Below are 17,999 nucleotides of genomic sequence, written 5' to 3'. Positions count from 1 at the left end.
CAGCCTCAGGAGAAGTCACTGCATGTTTGCTGAGTTTTGTATCAGACAAATATTGCTGAATTCAGAAATTTTTGCAAACTAAAGTTAATTGGATTTCACAGGTGGAATTCAGGGACTGCCTCCTTTCCCTGAGCCAAAGGAATGACCACAGAGCCTTGTAGTTCAGTCAGGGGTTTAACTCCAGGCTTTGCCACTTCAAAGCCCTTCATTGTCTCTGTCAGCCATTCCCTAGTTAGATGTCAGGAGCAGTAAGAGTTAAAAAGAAAACCTCCATAGTGGAGGCATGGAATTGCAGCTTTAACATGGTGACTAATACCAGTCAGTGTAGGGACTGCAGCAGCAACAGGGGATGCTCAGGTGGGTGCAGGACTAATGCACATCAAGATTACTTTCCTGGGAGGGGGCACAGTTGTAGCAGTGTTTTCCTACAGTCTGCTTGCTTAAAATGCTAAGAAACTTGAACTTTGTTTCTAGGAGTTGTCTCTCATTTATTATAATTTGAGAGCACTGACTTTGTTTTTATAGGACTGAAATCTAATTATATAATTTCTTTCTTTTCCATTTTAGAATACAGCTAATGCAGTATGTAATTTATGGCATTGCATCGTTTTTCTTCTTATATGGAATAATCCTTTTGGCGGAAGGTTTTTATACAACAAGTGCTGTGAAGGAGCTGCATGGAGAGTTCAAAACAACAGCCTGTGGCCGCTGCATCAGTGGAATGGTGAGTGGGATCAGAAATGGGAACAGCAGTCTTTGCTGCCTAAAACCTGTTGGACTCCATTTAACTCTTGGATTTTGAGTACAGACTATTGCTGCCACAAGGTTAACTCCCTGTGGGTGATCTGGGTCATTCCATGTCTTGGTTCTTCTTTGAACTTCAAGGGTGCTTGCATAAATCAAAATGCCACAGATGGGCTGGGTGGGGGCTGCTATGGCCTCCCCTGTCATAAAGCTGAACCCATGGTCTACACTAAACTGAGAAGACTGCTAATTTTAATACACTTAATCTGAGCCAAAATGCAATTCGTGCTTTTAAACATGGAACACTTGAGTGATGCTTAAAGGCAGACTGTAAAATGGCTGTGGTTTGCAGAGCTATTTAAATATCAAACTCTAATGGCTCCAACTTCCATAGTCAATTGTGCTTGAGTGTCTGGATCCTTCAACAAACAGTAATGAATGAATGAAGCTTCACAGCATCTTTTCACTTGAATCAAGTATCGATTTGCAGATGGCAAAAGGCAGACAGAATAGGGAGGCTTTTTTGCAAAGCTGAAACACTTAGAGTCCTTATGTTACCAGCCATATTCTCTTCAGTATAATTCTGTATTAGAACAAAATTGTTAGCAAAGTTTAACTAAAAATAAAACTTCAGATTCTCACCCACATTGTCCCCAAGGGCACACTCTGCAAGAACAGCCATAACTATGTTTCTGAGAGAAGATTTCAAAGCTATTACTGAAAATCTGAATTCAAAGCTCGTAGTTTATGGAGGAAGCTAAGCAGTATGACAGATCGCCCACGGGAAAGTGTGGGTGAAAAGAGAAGAGGCTTTTGATGTGATTGTTGCATTTTAATATACAGTCTGTATCCTGAACTTAAAAAATATGTACTTTCAGCTGGTTAAATACAAAAGAGATGCATGTTTATTTTTATGAGAGTTAGCAATTTTCCACTGTACTGTTGGGTGCTTACTGAATTTTTCAAGAGCTAATAAAAACGAGGCATCTGATAATTTTTCAGTTAAGCAGCTATTTGCTCAGTTTTTTCCTAGTAAGTATGGTCTTCACCAAGGAACAAAATTAGATATAAAGCAGTGTTTTCAAAAGATCCAAAATAAATAGAAACATACACATCCATGCATCTTATCAGTGCAGACAATTGCTTATGCAGTTGAATAGTTGCAGGCACATGATTGTCAGCTGCTTATGCAAATACCAGTGTGACACGTGAAAATATGGCAGAAAAACGTGTTTTCATGTTTGTCTGTATTTGTCCACACAATGAAGGAGAGAATTTACCAGCTGAGGAATGGCTTGGAGCTCTGGTAGGCTGCATTAATGTTTGGTGGTGACAGGAAAAGTGCTTGTATACTGCTATGTAAAACCTTAGGGCTAGAACACAGTTTCTGAGGAGATAAAATGTTTAACAGACCAGTGACTGCAGCTGGGTACAGGCAACAGGCTTTTGGACATCCAGTGATCTTTGATCAAGATCTCCTCTACTTCTTCCTTAATTACATTAATGAGCAAAGTCCTGAAAGGCAGTCCCATCTTGCATAAGGTGTTACAGAAGACAGACTTCCATCTTTCCTAAATTATTTATGTTGGCTCTGGTAATGCAGAATAGCCATTTCCCACAGTTATCACATTAAATGTGAGAGTGAGTGTATTATTTCCTGGCTATTTTTGGATTAAAGGCTTTGTGCACTTCCACATACACATATGCAAACTCATGTTTTATTTGTAGTGTATCTACAGAAATCCTTTAACCTGGTCCACTTAGTCCTTCCCAAAAGCCAAAGAGAGGATTTTCAATTCTCACATAAAACATGAAGGTCTGGTATATGGTGCTATCTAATATGAAATAGGATATTCCAGTTGAGTTGTCTATAAATGAAAGTACAGCTGGGGTTTTAAGGGCCAGAGTTTTGCAAGAACTTCCACCTCCCCACACACCACCTCCCTTGACTGAAACCTAACCAGCTGTTCAGCTTTTGCTTGAATACTTGCAGATTATTCTGGAGAAAACCTGTGGGGATGCAAATTTCCACCACTGCAGCATTAGTTCAGTCCTTAGTTTGGGGTCAGGCTGAGAATCCTCCCCCCTGAGAGCCTTTCCCATCCTTGCTGTTGTTCTCTAGCACACAGATTTTAACTAAAATAGTAGAGCACCAGTGCTTTACTGAAAGTAAAGCCTTTCCAGTCCTCCTACTGCTAAGAGAGAAGAGCCACAGCTAAGGGTGAAAACAGAGCCCAGGAGATGTAACAGCATTCCCCCGCCTTCCAAGTGGGATCCAAATCCTGCTCTCACCAGGAGGAGGGAGCTGGGAACTGATGCCAGAGCTACACCATAACACTTAGAAGAAGAGGGAGAAGGGAAGGGGCTTAGTAGGAGGAGGAGGAAGCTGGAGATTTTCAAAGCAATCAGTGCCACATCTTTTAATCTAACCAAAGAAAATGCATGTAATGTAGTTTGTGGTTTGTTTTTTTTTTTTAAAGAGCAAACCCATACCAGCAAATTTTAGTGGATAAATCCATGATTCTCTAAGGTGAAGTAATTAATTTTCTGCTTGGCAATGTGTATTAGACCAATTGAATCCTTCTGATCTGCTGTTAACGGTCATGGTATGTTTGTAAAAATAGGTACTTTCAAATCTTACATTCCAAATTGATTTCAATACATCAGGGAGTGTGGGGGAGCTCCGTGAGCATTGATTCACTGCGTGGTTTTGATTTGCAAGTTGTATAGAAATGCTAGTATGTTATAGTTAATTTTAAAAAAACCCTTAAATTGATTTTTGTTGGAATTTATTGGTTTTAGCCTACAATCAGCATCCCTGCTTAGCTGAGAATCTTGAGAAATCAGTGGGCTTCTCTTTCATGAGGGCAATCTGTTTACTCGAGCAGGCTGATGAAAAAGGAAATGTCTGAATTGCTTTCTCTGTAGCATTTAAACTACCAAAGTATTTGTAAGCAATGAGAGTACTGATTTTGTGTGCTTGAAAAAGTTTTATTACTTGAATTCTGAAAGTATGCTTAAGATTATTTTGAAGCATTTTAAAGGAAAATTTAAGTAGTCTTTCAAAGAATAAACTCAAAGTGTTTGTGTTTTCTTTGCCTAGTTTGTTTTCCTCACCTATGTGCTTGGAGTGGCCTGGCTCGGGGTCTTCGGCTTCTCTGCTGTGCCTGTCTTTATGTTCTATAACATATGGTCAACTTGTGAAGTCATCAAATCTTTTCAGACCAATGTGACAGTTCCAGGGGACCAGATCTGCGTGGACATCAGGCAATACGGTACTCGTTTTAATCCTGATTCAGTGCTTTAGCCATGCTCCTCCGTCTGTCTTCTGTAGTTCTGGCTCAGCCTTTTCAGATGAATCAAATGCAAAAGCATCTTCTATCTCTGAATGTGCTATTACTTTTTTAATTAATTCACATTACACTGATCTCTTTCCAGATGCAATCAATTTAACTGAACTGACAAGTCACTTATCTGAAATGATTTTGTAGCGATTTCCAATACTGTAATATTAGGTTTGAAAATAGATCAGCCTCAAAATAAACTGCTTGGAAACAGTGGTGAGAAATAGACAACCAGATTGTGGGTTTTGAACCCATATGCCTATATTCTGTTCCTTCAGAAAGCTGTCTTACATTTAAAGAGTAAATGTCTGAATGTTGCTCTGACGATTACTTTCAGTTAAAAAACCAAAAAATCTGCAATTAAAAGGCTGCCAGAACTAATAATGAATGAATAGTGCATTCTGATGACATGCAGAAATACGAGGGAGCTGGGACAATAACTTCAAATAAGGTCAGGCTTTTTATTTTTTAAGATGAGTTTTTCCTGAAGTTAAACTTTTCAGCTTCCCTTGTGCAGAAGATTTTTTGTCACCATTACTTTCGGCTTCATTGTAGCTAGCATTTTCTAGGAATGTTTCTTTATTTGGACTAAGTCGTTCAAAGCTGAGAAAATGGATTCAAAGTTGAAAAAGTAAGAAAACTTAGCTTTGCTCTCCTGTCCAGGTAAGTGCAGTAGAAGAAAAGATACACTGATTTTAAAAGCAAGTCTTTAAATCAGTTAAACATATACATTCTATTTCAGCAGCTCACAGCAAGAAGCTGGGAAGACATCTTCTTCAGCAGCAAAGCCTAAAAGTGAAGGGAGATGTGCTCCTCCACCTTCCTGCTTCTCCTGGTTGTTTTGCAGCTGTGTTAGTGCTGTATAGAGCTGAATAGTTCTCCTGATAAGTAAAACCATTTGGGTTTCAGTGCATGATGGGAGAGAGCAGCTCCCTAACCAATAACGTGTCACTGAACTTTCCTCACATTTCTGGGGGGAAGCAGTAGCTAAAAGGCTGGAATGGTATATAGCAGTTGCAGAGAAGAAGCTGACTTGGAAAAAAATCCTATAAAATATTTTTGAAAGCCATGCCATCCTGAGATAATTTCAATGACCTGCCACTTAGAGAGTTGCTAATTCCAACCAGCTGGGTTAAAATGCAAAATTGTATGGGGAAACAAACTGGGTTTCTCTTAATTCAAATAGGTTTTGCTTAAGCTTTACATCTGTTACAGGCCTAAAAGTTTGTGTTATTTTAAATCTGCTAGATTCTGTTGACTTTTCAGACTTGAGAGTATATGAGGTGTGACAGACTGAATTTTCTTGTAGCAGTGTTCACTTGATGCTTTTTATCTATTGGAACTAAACCAGAAAAAAATCCTGCAATTCTTCCCTCTAGCTCTATATTCACACCCTTCCACAGTAGTTTCTTGTTCAAGTAGAACCTCATCTAGTAAGTGCTACCCTGAAAGGTGCCAAGTACCTCTGAGATGCAGATTCTCTCTTCTGTGCTGAGTGAGGGAGTGGGCAGAGTGTGCAACTGGACCTGAAGTGCAAAAACCCAACCATTGGGCTGCCAGATGGGAAAACCACATCTGAGAACATGCCTTAGCAGCAGCCCTCAGTGTGAGGAGAAAGCATAACCTGAGGGAGTTGTTTGAATTCCTGCTGCCAACTCCAAGATGTACTGGTCAACACACAGATGCCCAGAATGGGAACACAACTGGCAAGTGGGTGAAGAAGATGAAAGGAATAGGAAGTTTGTGTTGATTGCTAAAATTAGTGGTTTCTTTTCTGTGGTATTTCAGGTATTATCCCTTGGAATGCTGTACCTGGCAAAGCCTGTGGCCCAATTTTAGAGAACATCTGCAACACGAATGAGGTACAGAAATGTAACCTGTGTGCAGCTTTTGCCTACAAGTCACCTGGGCACCATGTAATAAATACTTGATTAAAGATTTTGGAGAAAACTCATGCTAGTAGTGTAAAGGGATTGCTTTAGCTGTAACACTGAAGTAACTGCTACATCATCCAAAAAAAAAGAAATTTATTTTCACAACATGTTTATTTTCTAATGCTTTGCTACCATGCTACAAAGATGGTTTTATTATTCTCTAGAACACTTGAAATATATTTTATACTATTTCTAATGAATTACTTCAATGTTTTTAACATGTTTTTTTCTCTAGTTCTACATGTCTTATCACCTGTTCATTGTGGCTTGTGCTGGAGCTGGTGCCACTGTCATAGCATTGGTGGGTAGTAATTTTTGTTGTTTTATAATTAAAAAATGTTCATTTTAGGCTTAAGATGCTTTAAGATTAAATTTTGTATATATTAAAAGTAGTGATATTAGACATGAAGCTGTGATCACCATTATTTGCTGATATGGTTTGGTCATCACAAGTCAGCAGGTCCCCAACTTTTGCTTTAGGAAGTCATCTTAACCCACCTCCCCCCCACACTTAAGAAAAAATTATTTGCATGTCCTTTCAAAATCCTACTTTTATCCACTATTTCTGCTTTTATCTCCACTATTTATTTTCGTTTCTGTAGTTTATTTGATCAGCTGCTTGTAACCTCTTGGTTTGCTTTGCCTGGAGCCAGGCAGGTTGACTGGTCCAACCCTGCAGTGCCCGTTCCAGGTAGCGGCGGGGAACAGGGACGTTAACAACAGGACTTGTTCCTATGTCTAACACTTCCTTTAGTGGCCAGCTTCTAACCTGTGCCAGCCAAGCCCATACTTACCACTGGCTGTCAAAATAGCCTTAAGGTTTGTACTGGGTTATCCTCCCCAGAGAAATGGCAGGTTATTTATTTGCATCTTCACCCTGGAAGGAGCTCAGAGTAACATCTGTTGTAAAAGTATCGAGAGTTGCCCAAGTGGGCTTGAGCCGTCACCTTGTTGTATCTTACTCTCCTGTATTTTGTTCTCTTCCACCAGCTGATCTACATGATGGCTACTACATATAACTATGCTGTTTTGAAGTTTAAGAGTCGGGAAGATTGCTGCACTAAATTCTAAATTGTATAAGCCCAGTAAAAAGCTGCATTGCGTAGCTTGAAATACCACTGACACCCTAGACTAAAAGTCTAGCTTTCTGAATTTTGTTACAGTAATTGTAAATAGCTTCAGTAAGCATCGTTTAGCTTTTCAGATTAATGAAATGACTTCTTGTATATGAACTATGATGTGGATGAGATCTGGCTATTTTTTCATGTTGAGAGGATTCAGTTACTGTAGGGGTGTTTATAAAGCATCCTTCTGAAAAGGGGATGTTTTCATTTCAGGTCTCCGCTTGATTTCTTACAGTCATCTCAAACAAATACTGGAATAGTTCAGGGTCAGATGCATTAATTTATTCTTTGCCATGAACACCAAATAAAAAAACCCCCAAGCATACAAAATATATATGGTGTGAAAGAAAAGGAGTAATAAAGTAGTGCCAGTCTGTGTTGGCAGAGATCAGAAGCCCAGGTATTATGAATTAATTTGCTTGCCTTTCCAAGTGATTCCATGGATGATGAAATCAATTATTTTCTCTTAAGTGCATTCCAAATGATACTCCTTCTCTAAGAAAACAAATCCTTGTCTTAGCTCTGCGTAAAACAATCACATTCTTTCTTTTGGACCCTGAACTAGTAAGAAACAGCATATAAATAGCTTCTGCTCTTGTATTGCTGCACTTTAGTAACTGATTTCTCAGTAGCCAGATCTCAAAAATGTAAGTATGATTGCACAGGAAGCAAAACCATGCATAGATCACAGGGACCTTTTTACAGTGTTGGGGGGAAAAACGAAGGAGAAGTGAATCAATGTTTTCAGATGTAGATGTTTTTGCATGAAGTATGGGCAAAAGAAGTTGGCAAGAGACGAATGCACAAACTAGAAAAACACATAATAATTTAAAAAAGAGAACCGTTTGCTACATACAACATAAAAATCTTCACCTGAGGTTGAACAATGGAAGTTTAAAATGTAGCTATAAAAATACAAGATTAAGACTTCTTAACCCAGAGATTGCATGCTTTTGCTTAGTTTTGGACTCATGTTTTGATGTTTAATTTTTCGATGTGTTAATGTAGCCTTGTTCACGTAAATAAAACGGTTCACAGTTTCAGGTTTTTTTCCAGGGGGAGGGTGGAATTCTCATCTGCTTGTTGGGGAAAAGACCTGCCGGGCTCTGGGCTTGGATATGCATAAACACCACGACCTTAGAGAGCAGTTCTTCTGAGCACCTCGTAGTTTACAGATTCCGCATATTGCCACGTACAAAACTGTTTTCCTCCTTCCCCCCATTCTGCATTTTAATTGACCCGTACAACTCTGTAGCTCATTTTAATATTGTTGTACTAACTTTCTCTAAATTGTGAATAACCAACTGAATTATTAGCATGCCAAATTCTAGAGATCTTTGAAACAAATAGCCTCTGTGCTTGTTTGAATAACAGAATGCTTATTAACGTAGAGTAACTATTTTTTTGGTCGTTATTTTAAAGAGCGTCTATTAATCTGACTAGCAGCTTGCTTTGCCTCTTGACATGCTCACTCGCCATCATGCTCACCCTTCTCTTCCAGATCCACTTCCTCATGATACTGTCTTCTAACTGGGCCTACTTAAAGGATGCAAGCAAAATGCAGGCCTACCAAGATATCAAAGCAAAAGAAGAGCAGGAGCTTCAGGATATCCAGTCTCGGTCAAAAGAGCAACTCAATTCTTACACATAAATGTTTGCCACAGTAATTCAGCAGAAGAGTTCTGTAGCTCTGACAAATCAGCAAATAGCTGCTCTGCAGTACAGATGTGTGTCTAGCAAACAAAATTAGAGAGAAGTGTAAAAGCTTCACATTCCAGCTCCTGGAAAACTTTTTTAGGGAAATCTTCCCATGGGTAATCTTCCATCTTTTCTAACAGAGAATGGAGGGTTTATTCCAGGCATTTTAAAAGGCAACACTTTACAAAAAGTGACCAAATTACTCTTCTTTGAGACTTGGTATTTAATATTTGACCTGTTCTAGAGCATGAGGCCTGAGCAGGCAGCAGATCTGAGCGGACCTCAGCCCGTGCGCGGTGTGTGATCGGCACCTCCCAGAGGAACCCGTGCCCAGCTGGGATTTCCCAGAGGAGCTGGTGTGTGTGTGATGGCACAGCTGCAGCACCTCCCAGGCTGCAGGGAGCTGTTTGGGAACACCCCAACCTGGGCCATGGGAGCAGCTGCACTCCTGTGCCACACGCTGCCACAAGGAAGCCGTCACACCCCTGTGCTCACCTGAGGGTCGAGCAGATCTTCCAAGTTCTAATCTTTTTATTACCTATTTAATGGAATGTAGATCACTGGATCTGGATAATGATCCCCTTCTTTGAAAATAAATGTCAGCTTTGCCTTAATATTTATTTTCTATAAATGTCTTAACATTTATATAGTGGCAGGAGACCATTATCCTACATTTTAAGTGAGTGAAAGTGTTACCTTATTAAAATGACACTGATCTGACTATTCCAAATGAGCGGATGAGAAAGTTTGCAGAGTTTTACACAAACAATAAAATTTGCAGCCATAAAATAATACAGGATGTCCACCTTTCTCTATCTTGGTGCTTAGCAAATTTATAGTCAGTGCTTATGTGTTTTCCTTTTTACAAATTAATTAGCACACTAAGAAAACGTGGTGTTCAGAGAAAACAACAACAAACAAACTGGTGCCATTTTAAAAGTCATTTCCCATAGAAGTCTGCCTTCTAATTAATGTTTTTTTTCAGAAGCATTCAGTGATATCTTGAGTATTAGTGATGGTATATTTGGTGTTTGTTCTATATGATATATATATATATATATATATAAATGTTGGGGGGGGGGGGGAAAGTAAAAATACATCATTCATTTGAAAAAAAACTAAATAGTCAAGTCATACCCCTGCTAAGCTGACTGTGGTTTGGTAGTTTTGACTGCTGAATATACATCAAAGGAAGCACAAATTCCTTCAAATCAGTATTAAGAGAAAAGGCATTTTTGGGGGGGTATTAACTTCAAACAAAATTCCTTTTGTTAAGTATTGAAGTCTAATTTGACAGTTTCAAAAAAGGGGCAAAGTTGATTGATGTAGAGCAAATATGACAAAATAGCCTAGTGTATGTTCTTACCTGTTGCATGAAGGAGACATTTCTACAGCAATGCAGGTGATGTTCTAGCCCAGTGTTTGCATAAGGGTAATAATGGAGGCAGTGTCTTAAAGCCTAATTCTTTTCTAATTCAGTGTAGCTATTACTGGGAGTTTTTGAAGTTTTGTTTAAGTAGTCTAATATTTTTATGTAAAGAGCATTAAATTTTGCTATGTATAAATTTTTGTAACCTAACAGTGAATCAATATTTTCTATCAGTGCCAAGGGCTTCCTGTAGTTACATCCAAGTGTTAAAATAAATATTTGTAGATAATAGACAACACTTGTGTATGCTTATTTGAACCCAGACCTACAGCTACTCCATGGCAGTGCATCTCTAGGCTTTATGTTTCTACCTGAGGTGAAACACATTCTGTTCCAGAGCTCCCTGCCCTCCTGCATGGGGCAGGGCTGCCCTGCAGGTGCAGCTGCAGCAGCAGCTGTGTGCAGCATGCAATAGTGTAGTTGTTCCAGGCCAGCATAATGCAACAAGCACTACCCCTTCCCAACATCCAACAGGAGCAGTCACTCCGAAATTCTTTAAAGGCCAGAGTGGCTGCAACAGCAAATTAAGCAGCATGCAAAATTAGAGTAACCACCACATCACATTTCAGCTTCATTTCAAAAAGCAAAGTTTGTATCTGTCACGGTTTTGGTACATTGTGTTTAAACATCCAGTGAATTCAAGACAGAACTTTGTTTTTTGCCCCTAAATTCTGTCAAACTTGGCTTCATGTTCTTGTAGTTAGGTCAAGATGAGCAGCCTCAAATGCAGTGCAAGTTGTAATATATGCTGCCCCCCCCCAAAATTACTTCATTGATAAAAACTACTGTATTTTATACTGTAAATAAAGTTTAATGATCTTGCCTATAATCTACCTACAAAATACAAAGCTTAAATAAAGATGAGTTAAATAGCATTTTTATTTTAATCTCTCCATTCTGGGCTGGTCAATACCAACGAGGTGATACATGAGAGGGGCTGATTTTGAAAGTGGCTCCTGCCCCTGCCGTGCAGCAGAAGGGACACCTTAGTTTGGGTCTGTCACACTCAGTGCTCTGAAACTGTGAACCAAGGGCCTCCATGGGACACCTTTACAAGCAGGTGATGATGAGGGAATTTTTTGTTTCTTTTACCCACAGTTTGAACCATCTGGAGAAGGGGTTGGGGGGCGGGGGTTGGCAAAGTTGACAGAGTTTAGAGGAATTTAGTGCCAATCTACTCAAACATACTGCTCAGTTTCTGTTCCCTGCTTTGTTCTTTCTCTCACCCCACCCAAGGGCTTCCTCCTGGATTATTAACACATAAGGACTCCCTGTTTGAAGTCAATGACTGAAGTGATGAAACAGATCAAAATCAGCTTTATTAATTTATAATTACACAGCTGCAGTTGGTACCTAACATTTATTACAGGCACAAAGCTACTTTAAAAATCTTTTTCTCATAAAAATAAAAAAAAATTTAAAATCAGTAGCTATTATTCACCAGAAGCTTTCATCCATGTCTCCATGAGAAATGTCTGCAACACTATATTGATTATAGGAGAGAGGAAACAAAGTGGTATTAATCCAATGTAGTTTATCTTAAATCTTAATACTCATTTTAAAACAGAAATTAAGAGACTCCTGCAATTTTCTTGCTGTTTCAGTGAACTACTGTCAATAAAACCAACCCTAAAGGAGGAGAATTTGGGCCTTCATTAACTGAAGGCCATCACCTATATCTCAAAAAGCAGAACTATCTTCTGTAGTGCTCACCCAGTGAAAATAACACAACTTGTGCCAATTCAGGAGCAGGAGGGCAGGGTCTGTTATGTTTAACAGCACAGATAACAGTGAATCATTAATATGGTTATGGTGAACCTTTATGGGGTTTTTTCCCTAACTGCTCCACATTTTTTGCTTATTTTCAATTCTACATCTTTGAATAAACTGAAAGATTTGGAGGAAGATTGTTTGGTTTTTCCCTTGCAAAAAACTATAACACATATCTGTATTTAGAGAGAACCCAAGGCAACTCAGTGCAGGCTGACAAAACCTCTGAATTAAGTGTCTTAAAAGTCCACAGTGCTACTGAAAAATCAAAGCTAGGAGCAGGCTATGGGCGAGGTGCAGCACAGACAAACCTTCATCCAGGGTGTCATCACCCAAGAACAATCCCTCAAACTCCAGCTCTCTGTGAAGGCAGCTGGATGCTGCTCAATTGCAGATAAAGAGTTGTGAATGACACAACTACTGAATCAGGTCATTGAGTGCAGCACTCAGATGTGAGTTCCATAGAATTGGAAGGAACTTCTATTTTTCCAACACAATTGATTTTGATTAATAGTTTATTTTGGTTTCTAAGAAGGCAGATGTCTCTTAACATAACTCATACAAAAACTATTAAAACTATATATTAACTTAGAATTATTAAGCATTTGTTAATATGGAGTACTAGAATACATGAGCCTTACCTGTCATTTTCAGTAGATAGAAGTCCTTCTGAAGGTGACATTTCTCTAATTTCTTCTTTTTTTGAATCCTGGTAACCAAGAGGAAAATAGAACTATTAGGTCACTTTGACTTTACAACTGGTTAGAAAAAGTGTATTTTTAAGGCTCATAACTGAAAATAAAAATCTTCTGAACAACCAACCCTATTTCTACAAATGCTACATTGGATCTAGAATAGTTTGAAATAGAACACTTTGAAAATTTTGACTGGGATCATGTCTGAACAAAAGCATCCTGCATTCCTTCACTGAAGTAATGCCCACCCAGACCTCTCCTTTAAAAGTCCAATTTTCCATTTTAACAGAAAAAATTATGTTGTGTTAGAGGAACACAACCAGACATGTAGGTTCAAATTGTATTTAAAAGCAGCTTAAGCTAAAAAAAGGAGGACATTTAAATACTGTGCTAGTGTCTTAAAAACAAACTAACAAACCCCCCACCCAGAGGACACCAGCAACTCTTAGAGAAGAAAGGTTTCAATGTTTTTTCTTCTGGATCATCACACTTTTTCAATTCAAATCCAAACACTCTGCTCTGCAGGTTGTTACATAAAGTTTATACATGAAGAAGAAATTAAAATATGACTTTTGTTTTCATTCTAAGCTTGCCTAGCAAGACACAAATTTGGTCAATAATATTTTTGGGACAATGTTTTGAGAATAATCACCTTGTCTGCCAGTTCCTGCTCTCTGCTCTGCTGGATTATTCTCATGTATTTTTCTAATGGATTGGAAGGAGGATCCTTTACATTATTTTCAGTAGCACTCTTACTATGCTCAGATTTTACTCTTTCTTTATCTTCTATTTCTTCATCTGTTTTCATTGAGTCTTGGACATACTTTTCAGGGCACAAAAACAAAAATAAATACTGATCAGAAAAATACATTTATACCTTACTACCTGCAATACATGCAGAATTTCATGTTAAACTCAGTAAAACACACCAGTGTCTAAACAGGATTAAATAGGACCTAAAAATCCAGAACACTATTTAAACACTAAGTGTTTAAGCTCAAAGGGATTTAAGCAAACTCAAGGTCTCCTTATACCCTCTGCTTCCCAGAGTACCCTGGACACCCTGACAGAGGCTAATGAACAGATGGACATTAACATATTCTGGTGGTGTCCCACCTGCAGTGGCCACACCACAGAGACAGCAAATGTTCAGTTTGTTCCAACAGCATGGTGACAGTGGCCATAAAGCTGTAGCTTCCAGTTACATGAAGCAGAGAAGGAAAGGCATCTGTTTGCAGTGAAAAATCACTTGGCATAAGGACACACTCTGGTGAGATTGGTTAATCACACAAGTACATAAAATAACAGCCTCTACTACTTTCACTTCATGGAATAAAAATTTACTTTTAATCAAGTAACACATATAACAATCCTAAAATGCAAGGCACTACAAAGCTGCATTACTGTCAGAAATTAATTAAATTACCTCTTTGTTAAGCTTTTCCACTTCTTTTTGCTCGCTTTCCAAAGCTTCCTGTTGTTCTTTCTCTCTCCTTTCTTCTCTTGCTTCCCTTTCTTCTTCTAAGTTTTTCTCAACTTCTCTGTTCTGTTCTTCAATCTGCCTTTGATCCAGCACCGCTGTGAAAAATTATTTCAACATCTGTAATTTGATTTATGTAGCTCAGTAATCACTACAAGAACATACAAATAAATGCCAGGTTCCTGTAGAAGGTTAACAGTAAATGAAAAACAACTGGATACATTGTTTGTACATGCACTAAACTTATTATTGGGTACTGGGTAATGTGTTTTCCCACACCTAAACATTTTTTAGTCTGATAAATGACTCGCCAAGAATTAAGGAGTAGAGCTAAAGTACAGCCCAGAGTTTTGACAGATCTGTGCACTTCTCATTCCTTTCATGGGCATTCTCATTAAACCTCCCAAAGTCCATGTTACTATATTCTTTCCCCCTCTGCAATGTTGGATACAACTCTTTATATTTATAAAGCAAAGTATTTAAAACCCCTTCGAAAATTATTGCAGGACACACTACTGGTGTGACCAATGTATTGAAAAAGCTGTCTACAAAGAATAGCATTAGATAGTAATGAGATGGGCAAACTAAGGACTGGGAATCACAAGAAGCTAGAAAGCTCTTCTCTAAGTAAAAAGAACCATAAGCTTTCCATCTAGAAAAATTAGAAAAGCAGCAAATGCTGACTATATACAATGAGATATTATTCTCATCTAGCCAAAGAATTGAAACTGCATTGTGATAATACAGTGCACCAACAGAATCATGAATAAATTTTTAGAAATCTAGACAAGCAGTACATAAAATATTTTAAAACATTTAATGTCTCTCCTATCAAAAGCCAAAATTATATTTAAAAAAAGAAAAAAAGAAAAAAAGAGCAATCTCACAAGAGGCTGGACAGGGGGTGGGATGGGTGGTAAGAATGTTTAAATTAAAAGCAAATTTAACTAAAAAGAGCATCAAAAAATACAGAAAAGCATACAGAAAAGCAAAGGAAAACACTCCTTTCTCTGTATTACAGACATGTCACTTTCTGGAAAATTTTTCAACCACTCCAGCCTACATACCTACAGATTCTTAAATATTTGGGTTTCTGTGTTACACATTTGACATTTAAAAAGAGTACTTTCTTTTGTGTCTGAGCTGAGAACTCACTGGAGTCCTGCAGGGAAGTGGCTGTTGCTGGCACAGGGGCTGTGACACAGTTTCCATCGACGATGTCCCCAGATGGATGCGAGACATCATTTTCACACTCCTCTGGTATGTCCCCCTGATCTGGAGAAGAAATTTGAACAATGGCTTCATTATTTTGTAATTGCAAAAGTGGAGCACAGCAATGGACACAGAGTGTGGGAATGGCTAAATTAGAGCACAAAAATATCAGCACTAATTGAGCATTTTCCTTTCAACTTGATCATCTCCCTGAGAATTAAGAATTATCATAGGCTGTACTTGCTTCCTAATTACAGAATTGTTAGTTTTGAAATTAGCTATTGGAACACATCTGTTTATAAATCCAAAACTGAAGAAATATACAACAGAAACTCAAGATGTTTTAATTTCTTTACAAAATCAAGATACAACTCACAGAAAAATCGTATGTCCAAGTTCAGCTCCTTGTTTTTATGCATATAAAAATAATTTCTAACTATTTGGTCACACAGTCTTTAATGGGGTCCTTGCCTTCTTCAGTGCACAGGATGGATGCTGCTAACTCAGATATTCTACATTACACTGTCTTCTCCCTGTGCAAGGTTGGCTCTGAATTCACAAGAGCACAATTACTGTCCTTCCTCTTTGATCACTGCTATGACATTCAGCTGCTTTTAAATTACTTATCTGCAAAGTAGGCAGGCTGCTATTATGTCATTTGACAAGATAGAAAAAGAGACAAAACAAGATGTGGCCATTACCTCTAGATGGACAACCTGAAATACACAGGACTGTTCTCCCAGGCACTTTGTGTAACACAGCACAGACACTATATCTCTCTAGGTTTTGGATAAAGCTTTAGAAAACATCTGTTTTCATTTTTCATACACTAGCAATGTCTCAAGCATTTTTCTTTTTCACATTATAATATAACTGAAGTATTTTGCATTAAAAAAAAAACCCAATTCAACCAAACTGATCAGCCTCTCTCTCTCTCTGAATGGTTTGAATTTCTTTAAATTAAAACTCTTTCAAAGGAACTATAGATGAAAGCATAACAGAAAATTTCTGTCAAGCTGTCATTCTAACTAAGTTAGGAAAATGTTTACAGTTTCCTACCAAAGCAAGAGGAACGTTTCCCACCAGCTTCATCTAGGAGAATAAATTCTATATATGGGGTGTTTTGGAAGACCAAAATAATGGGCTACCACACTCAAAAGAAAATCTATTCTGTTTTCTTGCTCACTCTCAATTATAAAGTTATCAATAATATTTTCATATGAGGCACCAATAAGCATCAGGTGTATTTAAATAATAAAAAAATTTCTTTCATAAATTTGTCCTCGTTAAATATTACTTCTAACTTCAAAATGACTAACAACATAAATAAAAAAACAGAACCATTAATAGTAAAAACAAATTAACTACTCTGCAAAGGAGAAAAAAGGTAACTGTACATTTTCACTCCCTTTTTAAGGGTGGACAGCAAGAGATGCATTATTCCTTTAAGATGAGCACATCACCTAAAAGCAGTTGCTGCCAAGAGAATCTGCTGATCTTTTCTTTCTAGAACATACAGTAGGACTAAAAGTCTTCCATATTTTCTGGTATATCCTTTAAGTCATTGGTTTTTTACTGTTATCAACTTCATCCTTCATGATACCTTTTTCTGTATTTACTTCTCAGATTTTTCTTTCTAACCCACCTCTGCCTGCAATTTCTCCTGGGCTACCTCCTCCCCTTTTCAGCCAGTCTGATTTCCTGCTACATACTGAGATTGTCTTTTGATGCAGGCACACCCAACTAAAGAACTGTTGATTGAGAAATCATCAGCATATGTGAGCTCTTACAAAATTACTGACCACCACACATCACCAAATGATTCATTAGTACCTTTCTTGGGCACAGCATCTACTCAGCCTAATTGCCAAGAAAATGCCAGTCTGTTGTCATATGTAATAAAATAAAAGTGAAGTATGTAATGTATTCCCAAAAGTCTCCCATATAAAATTAAACAAATAAATATAAGTCTAATTAAAATGTGAAATGAGTAGAAACCATTACTGGCTACAGGCTTGGTTCACATTCAAATAATGCATTTAAAGCTTATAAAAAGGAAACTAAATGAGATAAATAAAACTAACTGAGTAATGAGTAAAGCTTCTCAGAGAAATGCACAGCTGAGGCATTACATTCTGCTAGTTATCACGAAACACTATCAGCACATCTGCAGTTTAAACAAACATCTTTTTTTTTGGTTGCTTTTAAAATCCTGAAAGCCATATTCTCACAGGGTCAGGAGAGTGAGCAAGGGCTCCACTCCATCCTCCATATGACCTAACTACAACCAAAAGAATAAGCCAGTCTGGGACCCAGGAAAACACTCACACCAGTTAGAAATGCTGCTTTCAAAGAAAACATCCCTAACTCTCCCAGACAACAATCACAATCTCTTCACCAACTATGAGTGTAGTTATACCACACAATGCCATGTGTCACCAAGCCTCAGGACTTCACAAACCTCATGAAATCTGGAAATAGGAAAGGTTAGCTGGCTGTTCACATCTTTCTCACTGACAGCTTCACTTACTTTAAACCCACAGTTTCATGGGAGATAAGGCTGCTCAGG

General features: G+C 38.1%; 2 protein-coding genes across 12 annotated transcripts in view; one reads left to right on the top strand and one right to left on the bottom strand.

The window, feature by feature from the left end:
- GPM6B (glycoprotein M6B) overlaps positions 1 to 10,511 on the top strand; it is a 105,459-nt gene extending 94,948 nt beyond the window's left edge. For 5 of the 9 annotated variants that reach the window (XM_056501602.1, XM_056501562.1, XM_056501598.1 and 2 more), the window contains 5 exons: positions 568 to 724; positions 3,848 to 4,019; positions 5,877 to 5,950; positions 6,258 to 6,323; positions 7,013 to 10,511. In XM_056501602.1, the coding sequence (XP_056357577.1) occupies positions 568 to 724; positions 3,848 to 4,019; positions 5,877 to 5,950; positions 6,258 to 6,323; positions 7,013 to 7,093 (550 nt within the window). In that variant the 3' untranslated portion in view covers positions 7,094 to 10,511. The remainder of the gene's footprint in view (positions 1 to 567; positions 725 to 3,847; positions 4,020 to 5,876; positions 5,951 to 6,257; positions 6,324 to 7,012) is intronic. The other 4 variants (XM_056501589.1, XM_056501556.1, XM_056501572.1 and 1 more) reach the window with 1 other exon arrangement.
- Positions 10,512 to 11,570: 1,059 nt separating this feature from the next.
- OFD1 (OFD1 centriole and centriolar satellite protein) overlaps positions 11,571 to 17,999 on the bottom strand; it is a 29,271-nt gene continuing 22,842 nt past the window's right edge. For all 3 annotated transcript variants that reach the window (XM_056501527.1, XM_056501534.1, XM_056501544.1), the window contains 5 exons: positions 15,374 to 15,493; positions 14,165 to 14,316; positions 13,391 to 13,561; positions 12,685 to 12,752; positions 11,571 to 11,756 (listed from right to left, as the gene is read on the bottom strand). In XM_056501527.1, coding sequence (XP_056357502.1) covers positions 11,711 to 11,756; positions 12,685 to 12,752; positions 13,391 to 13,561; positions 14,165 to 14,316; positions 15,374 to 15,493 — 557 coding nt within the window. In that variant the 3' untranslated portion in view covers positions 11,571 to 11,710. The remainder of the gene's footprint in view (positions 11,757 to 12,684; positions 12,753 to 13,390; positions 13,562 to 14,164; positions 14,317 to 15,373; positions 15,494 to 17,999) is intronic.

Source organism: Oenanthe melanoleuca, chromosome 1 (assembly GCF_029582105.1).
Source record: "Oenanthe melanoleuca isolate GR-GAL-2019-014 chromosome 1, OMel1.0, whole genome shotgun sequence".
Lineage (NCBI taxonomy): Eukaryota > Metazoa > Chordata > Aves > Passeriformes > Muscicapidae > Oenanthe > Oenanthe melanoleuca.
This window is presented reverse-complemented; position numbering and strand designations above follow the sequence as displayed.